General features: G+C 49.7%; 1 protein-coding gene across 2 annotated transcripts; it reads left to right on the forward strand.

Moving 5' to 3' along the window:
- The first annotated feature begins 7,803 nt into the window (after window positions 1-7,803).
- On the forward strand, window positions 7,804-14,361 carry NAB2 (NGFI-A binding protein 2). 2 transcript variants are annotated; one of them, XM_081310441.1, is made up of 7 exons: window positions 7,814-8,777; window positions 10,206-11,079; window positions 11,510-11,643; window positions 11,972-12,023; window positions 12,116-12,248; window positions 12,457-12,648; window positions 13,601-14,357. In XM_081310441.1, exons 1-7 carry the CDS (start codon window positions 8,695-8,697, stop codon window positions 13,708-13,710), a joined length of 1,578 nt encoding a protein of 525 aa, XP_081166567.1. In that variant the 5' UTR covers window positions 7,814-8,694; the 3' UTR covers window positions 13,711-14,357. The 2 variants fall into 2 exon arrangements, with proteins under 2 accessions (XP_081166568.1, XP_081166567.1); XM_081310442.1 differs by lacking the exon at window positions 12,457-12,648 and having other exon boundaries at window positions 7,804-8,777; window positions 13,601-14,361.
- The last annotated feature ends 29 nt before the right edge of the window (window positions 14,362-14,390 follow it).

Below are 14,390 nucleotides of genomic sequence, written 5' to 3' on the forward strand. Positions count from 1 at the left end.
AAATCACTCTATAATACACAACTACAATTCACCAATTTAAAAAGCATGGAAAGGAAAAACAAAAGCAGCATCAGTCCAGGATAAGAGGCAAAGGAATCCCCATAGGATCTAATAGTTGTAGATAATAAAACTAGACACAAAGGAGCCAAGTGAGTTCAGAAATTCAAGGACAGGGATAACTTCTGAAGAAGATTCAAGCTTTCAAAACAGGAAGGTTTTTTTGTTTTTGTTTTTTTTTTTTTTTTTTTTTTCTGTCTTTTCTTTTTTGGAACTGGGATTGAACCCAGGGCTTCGGGTATACAAAGAAAGTTCGTTGCCACTAAACTACATCCCAGCCCATCAAAACACGGACATTTTAAAAATTCCAAATGTCCTGAGCTATGGACAAGAAAAGAAATTACATTCTCATAAAACGTTTAGGCCAACCATACTTCAATGTTCATCCTGTCTCCTAGAAACACTCAACAGATGACCAAGAGAGGTCAATATCAACAGCAATAAATCACACTTATATTACATGTACCCTTGCTATCATCTGATAAAAATGGTAATTTACTTCTGTGGTATTCTTCTTCAAAACTCATAACAGGGTTGGGGATGTCACTCAGTGTTAGATTGCTTGCCTAGCATGAATGAGGCCCTGGGTTCAATCCCCAGCATTGCAAAAACAAATAATAAAAACTAGTTAATACCAGTCTTAATCAAAATAAAAATATTGCACAAATTCCAGAAGGACAGTAATCAAAAATGCTCCTCAAAACTATCAAGACCAGGGGCTGATGTTGTGTCTCAGCGGTAGAGTGCCCGCGTAGCACATGCGAGGTGCTGGGTTTAATCCTCAGCACCACATAAAAACAAATAAAATAAAGGAATTGTGTCCAACTATAACTAAAAAAATAAAATATGAAAAAAAAATATCAAGGGGCTGGGATTGTGGCTCAGCGGTAAAGCACTCGCCTCTTACATGTGAGACCCTGGGTTCGATCCTCAGCACTACGTTAAAAAAATAAAAATAAGGGCTGGGGATGTGGCTCAAGCGGTAGTGCGTTCGCCTGGCATGTGTGCAGCCCAGGTTCGATCCTCAGCACCAAATACAAAGAAAGATGTTGTGTCCGCCGAAAAAACTAAAAAATAAATATTAAAATTCTCTCTCTAAAAAATAAATAAATAAATAAAAATAAGAATAAAAAAGTTATAAAACTTAAAAAAAATTTAATGTGGTATTATTGGATTTTGGACCAGAAAAAAAGAAAGGTAAAAATAAAACTAAGGAAATATGAACAAACTACAAACTTCAGTCAATAATAATATATGAATAACTGACTATGGTGATGTTCACCTGTAATCCCAGTTACTCAGAAGACTGAGGCAGTAGAATAGCAAGTTCAAGACAAGTCTGGGCAATTTAGCAAGACCCTGTCTCAAAAAATAAAATGGGCTGTGGATGTGGCTGAGCGCTAGAGTTCCTATGGATTCAATCCCAAGTATCAAATTTTTAAAAAAGGACTGGGGATATAGTTTAGTGTTACAGTGCCTCTGGGTTCTGTTGGGTGCAGAGCAGGCTGAACAGATGTTGGCTGAAAGATAGCCCACACACTCAAACCCCCCTCTATCTGGTCCTTTATCACCTGTTTGTGTCAAGTCCCGCTCAAGGCTGAGCACTCAACCCCACTTGGGCCAACAAGGCAGCATGCAGACCCAGAGGCCCCATTAGATTTGGGCTATAAAAACTCCCTCCTGCCAGGCCCCTCTCTCTCTTGCGCTCTCTCTCTCTCTCTCTCTCTCTCTTGCACTTTATCTTTCTTGCGCGCGCTCTCTGTCTCTCTCTTGCTCTTGCTCTCTCCCTGTTCATCTCATCTCTTCTCTCTCTCTCTCTCTCTCTCTCTCTCTCTCTCTCTCTCTCTCTCCTTCCTTCTTTTCTCTTTGTTGCACTGCTGCAATAAAGATCTTTTGGTCACTCCGAGTGTTGTGGTCACTTTCCTTTCAGGTTCAATCCTCAGTATTATAATAATAGTAAATGAATAATATTTTGCTAATGGTGGAAAATATACCATGCTAATGTTGAAGAGTAATAGGGTAAATAATGGGAATCCTCCCCTCGTGGTGACGCAAGCCTGTAATCACAGCAGCTCCAGAGGCTGAGGCAGGAAGATCACTGAGTTCAAAGCTAGCCTCAGCAAGTAAGACTAAGCAACTCAGTGAGACCCTGTCTAAATGAAATACTGGGGATATGGCTTAGTGGTTGAGTGCTCCTGAGTTCAATCAACAGTTACCTGCCCGCCGACCCCCCCCCCCAATGGGAACTCTCTGCACTCTTTTCAATGTTTCTGTAAGTATAATATAGTTCTTAAAGTCTAGTAATATGCATGTGTATATATGTATATTTTATATATATTTCAGAATACTATTATGTACAAATATATAATTCACATACACTTACATAAACACACACACACTCCATTTTTTCTTCCACACCATTCAGAGCTTGCTTTTTGGTTTTGACTAAAGGCAAATTAATTTCAGGTTTGGGAACTAATTCCAAAAGATCATTAACTACTGATTATTAAAATGTGTAAATGAGGTTTACAGTAATGAGATTAGTGGTCCACAAACATATCACACCTTATCACACAAATGACTGCTGTTGGTTCAATATAGTACTTCAATGCTTATAATACCAGTGACTCCACAGGCTGAGCCAAGAGGATCTCAGGTTCAAGGCCAGTAATCCCAGCAGCTCTGGAGGCAACTTAAGGATACCCCCCACACGTATACACCTCCATCTCAAAATTTAAAAAATAAAATAAAAAGGGTTGAGGGTGTCACTCAGTGGCAAAGCACTTCATTCCCAGTACCAAAAGACAGGAAAAAAAGGAGTAATTTAAGAAGTTTTTTTTGGGGGGGGGCTGGGGATGTGGCTCAAGCGGTAGTGCACTCGTGCGGCCCGGGTTCGATCCTCAGCACCACATACAAACAAAGATGTTGTGTCCGTGAAAACTAAAATATAAATAAATAAATATTAAAATTCTCTCTCTCTCTCTCTCTCTCTCTCTCTGTCCCTGTCTCACTCTCTTAAAAAAAAAAAAAAAAAAGAAGTTTTTTGCCTTATTTTAATAACGAGGACACCACTCAAAACACTTTTGAGATTCACCTTCAAAATCTATGTAGCACACGCTACAATGAATATTCATTATCTGCAGGTGGATCTGATTTATGCAAATAGCCAAAAAAAACTTAGGCCAAGGCTGATGAGTAAATAGGGTGGGAAATCTGGATGTAAATATGTGTTCAGAACTTTTTGAATTTTAGAAAAATAAAATGGCACATATGCACTATACAAGGCAACAATCGTAATGGCATCTAGGACAACACCTGTTAGCCAAATTAATATTTCTGCAATGACATATGAATAGTGATACTAAGATAAATGAAAGAGGTATAAATGAAAACCATAAATAATCTCATGTAAGTTTAGGTCAGATTCTTTGCCACAAAATAAGCACAATTCAGATTAGGTTGAAGCTTTGTTATTGTTTTCAGTGATGGAGGGCCTGGCACTTAACAAGTGCTCCATCACTGAACTATATCCCAGCCCCCAGAATAGATTTTAATATGTCAAGTATGTTATGAAAAAAACTTTTGGTTTTCCTAATTTCAAAATGTATTATTATAAATAAAGGATTGCAGATTGTGAATATTTTATGAAAACAATTCAGCCATCACCAAGTCCTATAGATTTTATTTTCTATCTTTTAGATCTGTCCTTTCCTCTCCATTCCATGCCACTAAATGCACCCAGCACTTTGTAATTTCTCACTGGGAGGATCTTGAAGCGACAATATCCTTTGGTTTCCTTCATCTGGCTTCCCTGTTTTTGCAGTTATAAATCCTTCCTCTACTTTGCTCCTTAATGCAGATCTGTCCCTGCCATTCCTAAGATGCAGTCTTTATGGTTCCACATTATCTATCTCTGTAGGATGAAACCCAAAACATAGGTATAAAGAAACTACAATTGCTATTCAAAGTTTGATACTGTTTGATACTTTGATACTAATCTGCAATGAAACTATTGCAGAAGTATGCTTAAGAAATTTACTAGCAATCTGAGGGAGAAACAATATTTATGAACTCTAATTTTTAAAATGGGGTGATTTTTTTTCTAATCCACTTTTGTTGTATTTTATAAAATTAGTGGGCAACATTAGGTTAGAATTTTTTTTTTTAAAAAAAGAAAAAGCTTAGTCCAGTCCTTAACAATAGTTTGAGATATACTGGTGTATAACATCCTTAATACCATGCTTGTACACCTCCCAGGGCTCATTTCTAACCTCTCCACCTACCTTAATCCTCTACCCAGCAATAATAAACAATAATGCCTAGTTTTCCAAACATGGAGTTCTGTTTCATGACTCCACACAAGCACACGCTCTGGTCTGATTTGACTTCCTTTCTTCCCAGAAATCTCTTCATACCTCAAAATTCTGGACTGCCTCATCACCTCTCTTGTATCCCTGTCTAAATCAGTCCCTCACAATAGGCAGAATAGGTAACTTGCCCCTTAACACTTCTGTCATAGTTTGTACCCTTATTATTACAGTATGTTGTAATAATTTGTTTGTATGGCTATTCCCCTACTAGTCTTCGAGTTCTATATAGAAAGAAGTTAGGAACATTTGTCTTTAAGAAGTGAAGCACTTCTTGTAAAAGAACTGAGTCGTGAGTGCAGATACACCCTTATTATTCCAGCTACTGAGGAAGTTGAGGCAGAAGGATCACAAGTTCAAGACCAGCCTCAGCAATTTAGCAAACCTAAGATCCTAGGTTTGCTCTTTAGCACGTGTGTACACACACGTGAAACTGAAGGATGACACTTCATGGACTAAATTGAAGGATAACACTTCATAGACCATAAATTCTGATATTATTAGAGGAGAGGAAAAGAAAAAGGAGAATTCATTACTTTATATTCTTTTTTTATATATATCTCTTTATTTTTTTATATTTATTTTTATGTGGTGCTAAGGATCCAACCCAGGGCCTCACGCATACAAGGCAAGAGTTTTTACCACTGAGCTACAACCCCAGCCCTATATTCATTTTTTTCTATTACCAGCAAGGATTTCAGCTTTCTATGTATAGTACCAGGGTGTGAATTAACTTACCAGAGTAGTGGACATTTAAGAATGCCAATGAGCCAGACTTGCAGGACTCACTGGAAACTAAGAGGAGGAGAGACATAAAAACAAATGTCTCCACTTAAAAACAATTTTGTCCAGGCTCAGCCCCTTTTGCTCTAAATTTTGTGTTAATTGCCCTCTTCTTAGTTGCTCAGGCCTGTAAATAGCATCATCAATTCATTCATTTTAGAGGGCAAACCAGGTATCAGGCCTCTAAAGAGGTCCTGAGCTGAGGGTAATACAACTATATTGAAATAGTGTATAAAGACCTCCTTGGAGTGGTGGGAGGAATTAATTTTGCCTGGAGGCGTGGAGGTGGTCCAGGAAGGAGAGGGTCCAGGAAGGTGAGTTTGAGCCACAGTGAGTGAGTCTTCAAGCATTTGGCACTGTGAAAAAGTGGGGAGGAGGAGTGAGCGGTGCAATCTGCTAGATGAAAATCTACACGTGCCTGGGAACAACAATCCTTCTGGTTCGCAGTGACTGGTTTGCAGTATCTTCACTCCTCTTCCACCCACTTTCTCCCTTTTCTTCACAATCTTTTTCCCCTTTTCCTGGACATCTAGGTCCAAGGATGTTGTCTCCTTTCCTGGAAGAGACCAGTGTAGACAATAAAGAGAATATTAAACTTTGATTAAATGAGATCAGTTGATCTGCTGTATGCATTTTGAGAACACTGATGGGGGAGGGGGGAGCAGGTGAGTCAGGTACCGATATGGTCCTAAATGAACAAGTGGGACACTAAGGAGAATGCGGCCCATGAAGAAAAAGCAATGAAAATTTTTGTTGTTTTTTTCTCATTCCCTTTTTGTCCCTCCCCCAAAACACACACACCCCTCTTTATGTTTTTCTATAGTTTCTCCTGGTCTTAGTCTCTCCTACCTCTCTCTCCCTTTGCTAAAGGCTGGAAATTCCTTGTTCTCAACGGAAGGGAGTAGGAGGGGAGTGGGGGTGGTAGGAGTGGGAGGGAAGCGAAGAACAGACATCTCAGCAGCTCCGGCGCGGGCTGCGGGGGCGCTCTGGGCCTCTGGCGGGGCCTGACAAGTCAATGATTTTTAAAATGTATATATTTTTAAATCCACACATAGATGGGCCCCAATACAAACCTTGATAGACAGAGACACAGATATACAAGTAGATATAAAGAAACATAAATACATAAACTCAGGGTACTGAGCTTATTTATTTAAGACAATAGCGTCTTAAATTTGCTTTGCATTCTACAATTTGCAGAGTTTGTCACATAGTTTCTATTTGAACCTTATGACAATCTTGAGATACAAATACCCGGTAGTTTCACTCTCCCACACAGAGGTTCGCACCCGGACCCTTTCTGACTGCGTTTCAAAGAGTGGACAAGCCCCTTCCGCGGGATTTTACTCCCCTCCTTCCTCTCCCGCCAAGCATCCGCCCCAGGACGCGGGACCAGAGCCCTCAGAATCGCTCCTCCCTCCTCCTCTTTCCTGGACCCGGACCCAGGAGCCCATCACCCAGCAAGTTGCCGCCCCCTTCATTCACGCCCTACTCCGCCTTTTTCCACCGACGGGCGTAGCCCAGCAGATCCCAGGACTCAGCACCGCCCCAGGGGGGCCGGTGGGAGGGAGGGGGCGCCTGGAGCAGAGGCTGCGTGGGCGGAGGATGTGCGTCACGGGGAGCGTGGGCGGGGGAGGGCGGGGGCACGTGGAAACCCGGGGCCAGCGGCTGGCAGCCGGGACTCCAAAATAACCCGAGTGGGGGTGGGGGAGGGGCACTAACACTCCTCCAAGGGTGTTGGGAGGTGCCCCCCGGAGGGAGCCCCTCTAGGTAAGCTCCTTCCTTGCAGGATGGGGTTTGGGATTGGGGGGGCCTTACTGGTTCCTACCACCCACATTATATGTGGTGTTTAAGAGGATGAAGACAAAAGTCTGAGCTACTGAGATCCTCCCAACCAAAAACGCACCCTTTCTCCCCTACCCCCACCAGAAAAAGAAAGGTCCCCTGGCCAGGCTGGAATGTAGAACCAGCCGGGACCCACGCCACCCACGCCCTGCCTGACCGAACCACTCAGAAGGGCGGAATGGGCGGGCGGGGCCGACGTTTGCACCTAAGGGGACCCTGGCCAGTGGCTAGTCCTCTAGCTTTCCCCCACCTCCTTTCCCCGCAGCCTAAAACCCCCAGTTGCCCGCCCCCCCACCAGCCCTCCTAGTCGTGGGCGGGAGTGTAATGGGAACCAGATGGGGCTAGGAGAAAGCAAGGGGGGAGGGGCGGTGGGTTGCGAAGTGGGGCTAGGCTCCTTGAAGGAGCTCCTCCCTCTAGCTCTTCCACTGGGAATCACGTCGGATGCCCGACCTCTTGCTTATCTTTCACAACACTCTCTACAGCGAGTCCTCTAATAGACAGTCCTAGAAGAGGTGTTCTTATCCCAGCTTTGCCACCTACTCCTCAAGAGGTCCCCAACCTCAGCACATAGGGTGTCATCCCCCCATCCCTGCCTGATCACTAACAAAACGCCTTGCACCTAATCAACACGCACCTATCTGACTTCTAGCATAACCCGCCCATCCCTAGTCCCCAAACTCCGGCGCTGACTGGAGGCAGGGGTGTAGAAAGCCTGCATTTCTGAGTTATCCTAAGAACTCCTTTTGGGGCTGGAGAAGGGCGCTGGGATATCTAAGGGATTCCTACAGAAGTCCGCGCTCACACTTGCCCTAAGTACCACTCCCTGGGAGTCAGATGCACTCACAAGAAAAAGCCGCGCACCCCAAAGCCTTCACCAACTTTTCCCTACACTCTCCTCTAACATTCACACGAACAGCAAGCACCACGAGGCCGGAGTATGGGCAGCGGACTTTCGTGTAGTTGTTTAGACGAGTGTGCACGTACGTGCGCTTCTCTGTGTCTTTGTGTACCTGTGCGTGGTTGTGAAACAGTGCTCTCAGCTTGGAGGGCCAGGGGTGGGGGGGGAGTAGGAATGTAGCCGGCAGGGCGCTCACGTGGGTACGTGGGCGCAGAGAGGGCCGGCTGTGCATCCGGCGTGGGCGGCAAGGAGCGACCTCGCCCCGCCCGCTGGGTCCCCAAGCTCGCTCTCCACAGCCTGGCCTCGGTCACCTCAGTCCCTGACTCGGCACCCTGACTCCGAGCCCCCGCCCCCACACCTCTTGCCCCAGTCTCCTCCTTTCTGTCTTTGCTGCCGCGTCTCCGGCAGCCCAAAGGCCCGGGCGCCCACCCCCAACCCCTGGCCCCAGCCCCAGCCCCCGGCTCTGCCCACGCCCTCCTCCCGCCAGCCCAGCAGCCAGCGCAGCGCCGGGCCTCGCTCCCCGTGCGTCCTGCGGGGGTGGAGGCGCGGAGAGGCGGCAAGCGCAGCCGGGGAGGGGGGGCAGAGGCATAGACAGAGGCGCGGAGGCTCGGAGAGAGAAGACGTGGAGGGAGGGACTGAGCCTGGACAGCGGTGGACACAGCATCGCGCCGGGTAAAGCAAAGCGTGCAGCAGGCACGGAGCGCCGGGCATCGAGAAGGCAGCCCGGGTGGTCTTCGACCGTCCATGCACAGAGCGCCCTCCCCCACAGCCGAGCAGCCGCCGGGCGGAGGGGACAGCGCCCGCCGGACTCAGCAGCCTAGACTCAAGTTAGTGGGCAAAGGGAGGCGGTGGGGAGTGGAGATGGGTGGAGCTGGACTCAGGAATGGGGTCCGGAGGGTGGAGGTCGAGGAGAGGACGTGGGGAAGTGGGACGGGGGTGGGGGGTGGAGACTGATAGAAAAGGGGGTGAGTCTTCGAATTAGGGGACCTTGGGAGAAGACAAGGAGCTGATGAAGCTGAATACAAAAGAGTACTATCTTGTTCTCCATTCCAGATTTACTCTATGGGCATGACCTAGCATGAGAACCGCCTGTAAAGAATGCGGGACCCCCTAAGTGCCAGGGGAAAGCCCAGAAGCTTGAGCTGGCGATAGTACGGAGGGTGGGGGACGCACAGCTGTATCAGTGTGTTGTTGGCACAGAGCGTGGTCCCCGGGTCCAGGAGAAGCTAGCGCCTTTGAGTTAAAGGCGCATCAGCAGGCTTGAAGCAGGGGATGCCTGAGGCGTCCCTTCCTGTATTTGACCGTTCCTTCACAGCGTGGGTAGGGGAGTTTCGGTGTGCAGCCTCTCGCTGAAGAGGCCTTCAGCGACTCCCCACTCTCCTTAAAGATGTAGGTGGAAAATAAGGGAGAGGAGAGTAGGCGGGAGCCCCCAGGCGGTTTTCGCCCACAGACGCTACCACTGTGGGAGTGTGTGGGTGGAACAGCCCCGGTGCAGAACAATTGAGGCGCCCCTCCCCTCCCCCATTGCCTGAGCTGAAGGGACAGGACTACCGAGGGAGTGGGGAAGGCCACACCAGGGGAGGTCACAACTGAGGGGCACTGGGCAGGCTGGAAGGGAGGAGAGGTCTTGGAGGGAGAAAGCAAGGGGGAACACCTAATTTGTGGGAAAGCTGAGGGTAGAGGAGAAGGGTCCACCTGCCTCACTGAGTAGGAAAGCCAGGGAAAGGGCCACACCCCTCCCTCAGCCACCTGGGCAGGGATGCTATCTGGCCAGCAGTGGGCCCCAGCAGTGGGCCCCACTGTGAGTAGGAGACACTCCTATATTCTCTTTACTTTGGCAAGTTATGTTAAGTGGTATTAAGATTGTTCCGTGTTTAGAGTAAAAGGTGAGGATTGTTTTGAGGGAGAAAAAAGGTCCAGCCATCTCAGAGGTGCGATAATGGGCCTCAGCACTCCAGGTCTTTTTGTCCCAGACCAAAAAGGTCGAAGATGAAGATGAAGGGTAAGAGTCTGACATATATAGACAGCACTGGCTTTTGGTGCGTAAGGTTAGCCTGTGATGGCTCTATCATGGTTAAGCCTCCAAGAGTGCCACATTCTCATAGTCTGTGTTCAGCTCTGGACATTGGGCAGAAAGAGTATTCAAAGGAGGGAGGGGAAGAAGAGGAGGCAAGAAAGAGAGGTCAATTGTTAGTGTGGGTTGGTACCCAGCAGGGGCATTTGCACTGACTGCCTCTTTTTTGTACCCTCCTCAGGGCCAGTGCCCGAGCCATGGCACTGCCTCGGACACTGGGGGAGCTGCAGCTGTACCGGGTCCTGCAGCGGGCCAATCTCCTTTCCTACTATGAGACTTTCATCCAGCAAGGAGGGGATGATGTGCAGCAGCTGTGTGAGGCTGGTGAGGAGGAGTTCCTGGAGATCATGGCACTTGTGGGCATGGCCACCAAGCCTCTGCATGTCCGACGCCTGCAGAAGGCACTGAGAGAGTGGGCCACCAATCCAGGGCTCTTCAGCCAACCAGTCCCTGCTGTGCCTGTCTCTAGCATTCCGCTTTTCAAGATCTCTGAGACTGCGGGTACCCGGAAAGGGAGCATGAGCAATGGGCATGGCAGCCCAGGGGAAAAGGCGGGTAGTACCCGTAGTTTTAGCCCCAAGAGCCCCCTTGAACTTGGAGAGAAACTGTCACCACTGCCTGGGGGACCTGGGGCTGGGGACCCCAGGATCTGGCCAGGCCGGAGCACTCCGGAGTCGGACGTTGGAGCAGGAGGAGAAGAGGAGTCTGGTTCACCCCCCTTCTCCCCACCTGCAGGGGGAGGAGTCCCTGAGGGGACTGGGGCTGGGGGGATGGCAGCAGGTGGTGCTGGGGGTGGTCCAGACCGGCTGGAGCCAGAGATGATACGGATGGTGGTGGAGAGTGTGGAGAGGATCTTCCGGAGCTTCCCAAGGGGTGATGCCGGGGAGGTCACATCACTGCTGAAGCTGAATAAGAAGCTGGCACGGAGTGTGGGGCACATATTTGAGATGGATGATAATGATAGCCAGAAGGAAGAGGAAATCCGCAAGTACAGCATCATCTATGGCCGCTTTGACTCCAAACGGCGGGAGGGCAAGCAGCTCAGCCTGCATGAGGTGAGGACCCAGGTCATCTCAGTACTGTCATTGACTCCTAGGTTTCAGTCTGCTTGCCTCTTGAGAATTTCTATGTTCTCCAGCTCTGCTTCATTGCCCCTTGACCAGGACCCTTGTCCTGGACCCCCTCCTTCCCACACCCACCCTGGCTGCTGCAATGCCTTCATTCTTAGCAAGGAGAGCAGAGATAATAGGCAAGAGCTCAGCTGCTCAGTAATATTCACTTAAGACCCCACAGGAGTGGAGGAGGCCCTGAGCATTACTAGGAAGCAGTGGGTGCTGCTCTCGTCTTCCTCCCTTAGAAAATTGCTGTGTATTGTCCAAACAAAGCAAGCCTCCTGTGGATAGGTCTCTTTGATGGTAAAGTGGGGTGAGGTGGTCTGGGTAAAGCAATGGGGGAGTTAGGATTCTGTCTGTGCCTCCTCCATAGCTGACCATCAATGAGGCTGCTGCCCAGTTCTGCATGAGGGACAATACACTCTTACTTCGGAGGGTGGAGCTCTTCTCTCTGTCTCGACAAGTGGCCCGAGAGAGCACCTACCTGTCATCCTTGAAGGGCTCCAGGTGAGACCCCTTCCCTGGGTTCTTCCTAGATTGGAATGCTGCCAAGGAGTTGGATCACGTCCCGACTTCCAGTTCAGGCAGCTCTAGACCTGCTTCCCACCCACCTGCATGCTTTGCCTTTGGCCAAGTTAACTTGTCTGAGGTCTGGTTCCTCCTCCCATCTGCCTTGGCTCCTCCCAACCCCCCACAGCAGCTATTGAGCTGGAGACTCCTACTCATTTAGCAGCTTTTCAGAGTTTTCAAGTAATGCATGTCCCTGACCAGATTCTATACCTTGACCATCATGTGGCCCTCCCCTTCATCTCCTTTAATCTTTTCATCTTTATAGGCTCCACTCTGAAGAATTAGGAGGTCCCCCTCTAAAGAAGCTCAAACAGGAGGTAATGTTTTATGGGATGTTGTAGGGGTAGGAAAGCCTGCCCCAGCCTCCTACCTTGCCATGTTTTCATTTTCCCATTTGGGGTATCCACAGGTTGGAGAACAGAGTCACTCTGAAATCCAGCAGCCTCCGCCAGGCCCTGAGTCCTATGCATCCACATATCGTCCCAGTCTGGAAGAGGACAGTGCTAGCCTGTCTGGGGAGAGTCTAGATGGACACTTGCAGGGTGAGTATGCATTAGAGCACTTCTCTCTTCATTGTGGGAAGACAGGGATGGGTGGGTGGGTGGGAGGATTGAGCCAGGAGCCACTGCCTGGAACAGGGTTGGGACGCCTGGCTGGATGGGGACAGAGGGCCTATGGGTCTGGCTGTGTGGATGAGGGTGGGGTTCCATTGGCTGCAGCCCCTTACCTGACAAGTGCCCATGCCCACAGCTGTGGGGTCGTGCCCAAGGCTGACGCCGCCCCCTGCTGACCTGCCCCTGGCATTGCCAGCCCATGGGCTATGGAGCCGCCACATCCTGCAGCAGACACTGATGGATGAGGGGCTGCGGCTCGCCCGCCTCGTCTCCCATGACCGCGTGGGCCGCCTCAGCCCCTGTGTGCCTGCGAAGCCACCTCTCGCAGGTGAGGCAGCCAGCAGTGCTGTCCCCAATCACCCCAGTCACCCAGGCCCCAAACAACAATCCTGGTATCCTGGGACCTGGGGGGAGGAAGAGGGGACAGTAGGAGGGGTTCCAGCTAATCAGGCCTTTTGTGGAGTTGAGGGTGCTGCTGTTCCCATTGGGGGGGTTGGACCCTGGTAAAGATCTGAGAAGAGGGGCCAGAGGGTGTAGAGAATGGAGGACGAAGGCAGCAGAAAGAAGTGTCATTAATAAGAGTAGCGTGTCTAGAACTTCCACTGATTCAGGGGGTGGAGCAGGCTAGGATTTGTGGGGATGGGTTGCCCAGCCTGGAAGCAGGGGAGCCCAAAGAGGATTGCTTTGTGGACAGGGGAAGAGGGAGTGGGCCAGCAGAGGGCTGGGCAGCGGCTGGGCTGAGAGTGACGCAGCAGACAAAGCCACCAACCCTGGCTTGGTATTTTTAAACTCTGCGTGGGTGGGAAGTGGGGGCGGGGACTAGAAGGGGGGCTCTTCTTGAGGGAAGAACTGGGAGCCTGGCTTCCTGTGATCCCCTTGATTTGGCTACCAGAAAACTTGGGGGAGCAATGGTAGGGTGGGTGGGGCCTGGGTAGGGGCCAGAGATGAGTGGGGGTGGCACAGCCAGGAAAGGGGGGAGAGGGAGAGGTCAGAGCCAAACCACCCCCGCGGCTCCTGACAGAACCAGAAATTCCAGCAGAGCAGAGGCGGCAGAGACAGAGACACACACAGAGACAGCTACACACGGCCAGAAAGGGGAGGGGGGCTGCACATACTTGGGTACAGAACCTTCCCCTCCCCGGGCACAGGCAGAGAGTATTAGATAGCATTTCAATAAACTGAGTACATCTCACAGCTTTCTCTGCCCTTGCCTGTGTCCCTAGCTTCTCTGTCCTCAGCTTCTGCCCCACTGTTTTCTAACCTATGTTTTTTCCTTGCAGAGTTTGAAGAGGGACTGCTGGACCGATGCCCGGCCCCAGGACCCCATCCCGCACTGGTGGAGGGTCGCAGGAGCAGTGTGAAAGTGGAGGCCGAGGCCAGCCGACAGTGAAGGAGGACCCAGGACCCCAACTTCTGGCTCAAACAGACCCTCACTTTCCATCCTTGGAACCAAGTCACCACCCCAATCCTTCCGCTGCCCTCCTCCTGCCTCCCCACCTGCTCCATGGGCACAGGACTATGGGGCTTCAAGCAATAATGAGCGGGGGCCTGGCGCGAGGACACATGGAGGGTGCGTGGTGCCCCCTCACCCCTGCCCAGAGCCCAAAGCAAGGGGCAAGGACTCTGCCTCCAGGGCAGCTGGGGCTCTCCTCTCCCTCACAAAACACACTCCCATTCTCTCTAGGTGGCCACCAGTGGTGTGAACAGTCCGGACTGAGTTTGGACATGGGATAAGGGGGACTTCCCTGGGAAGGTCCAGCAGCTAAAAATGGCAACATTTCTTCTCAGAAAGGGGGGCCTGAGAACACTGGACCTTTCCTCCTCCCCTCCCTGTCCTCATTTTTGTGCTTCTAGTTTGTTTCTTTAATTTAATGAGAGCTGCAGTTTGCCGGTCCATCCCTCTCTCCTCTGAGTCCTCAGCAGTTCTTCCCTCATGCCCTTTGGGGGAGGTGGATGGAGACTTCCTCCACCTGCCCCTGGGAGGCCTGGGTTGGATTCAGGGTCTCCCCAGGAAAGGCCAGACTGCAGCATCTGTCCAAACACTTAGAGCGTCTTTCTTTTCAGATTGTG

Source organism: Spermophilus citellus (assembly GCF_964194105.1).
Source record: "Spermophilus citellus genome assembly, chromosome: 10".
Taxonomy (NCBI): domain Eukaryota; kingdom Metazoa; phylum Chordata; class Mammalia; order Rodentia; family Sciuridae; genus Spermophilus; species Spermophilus citellus.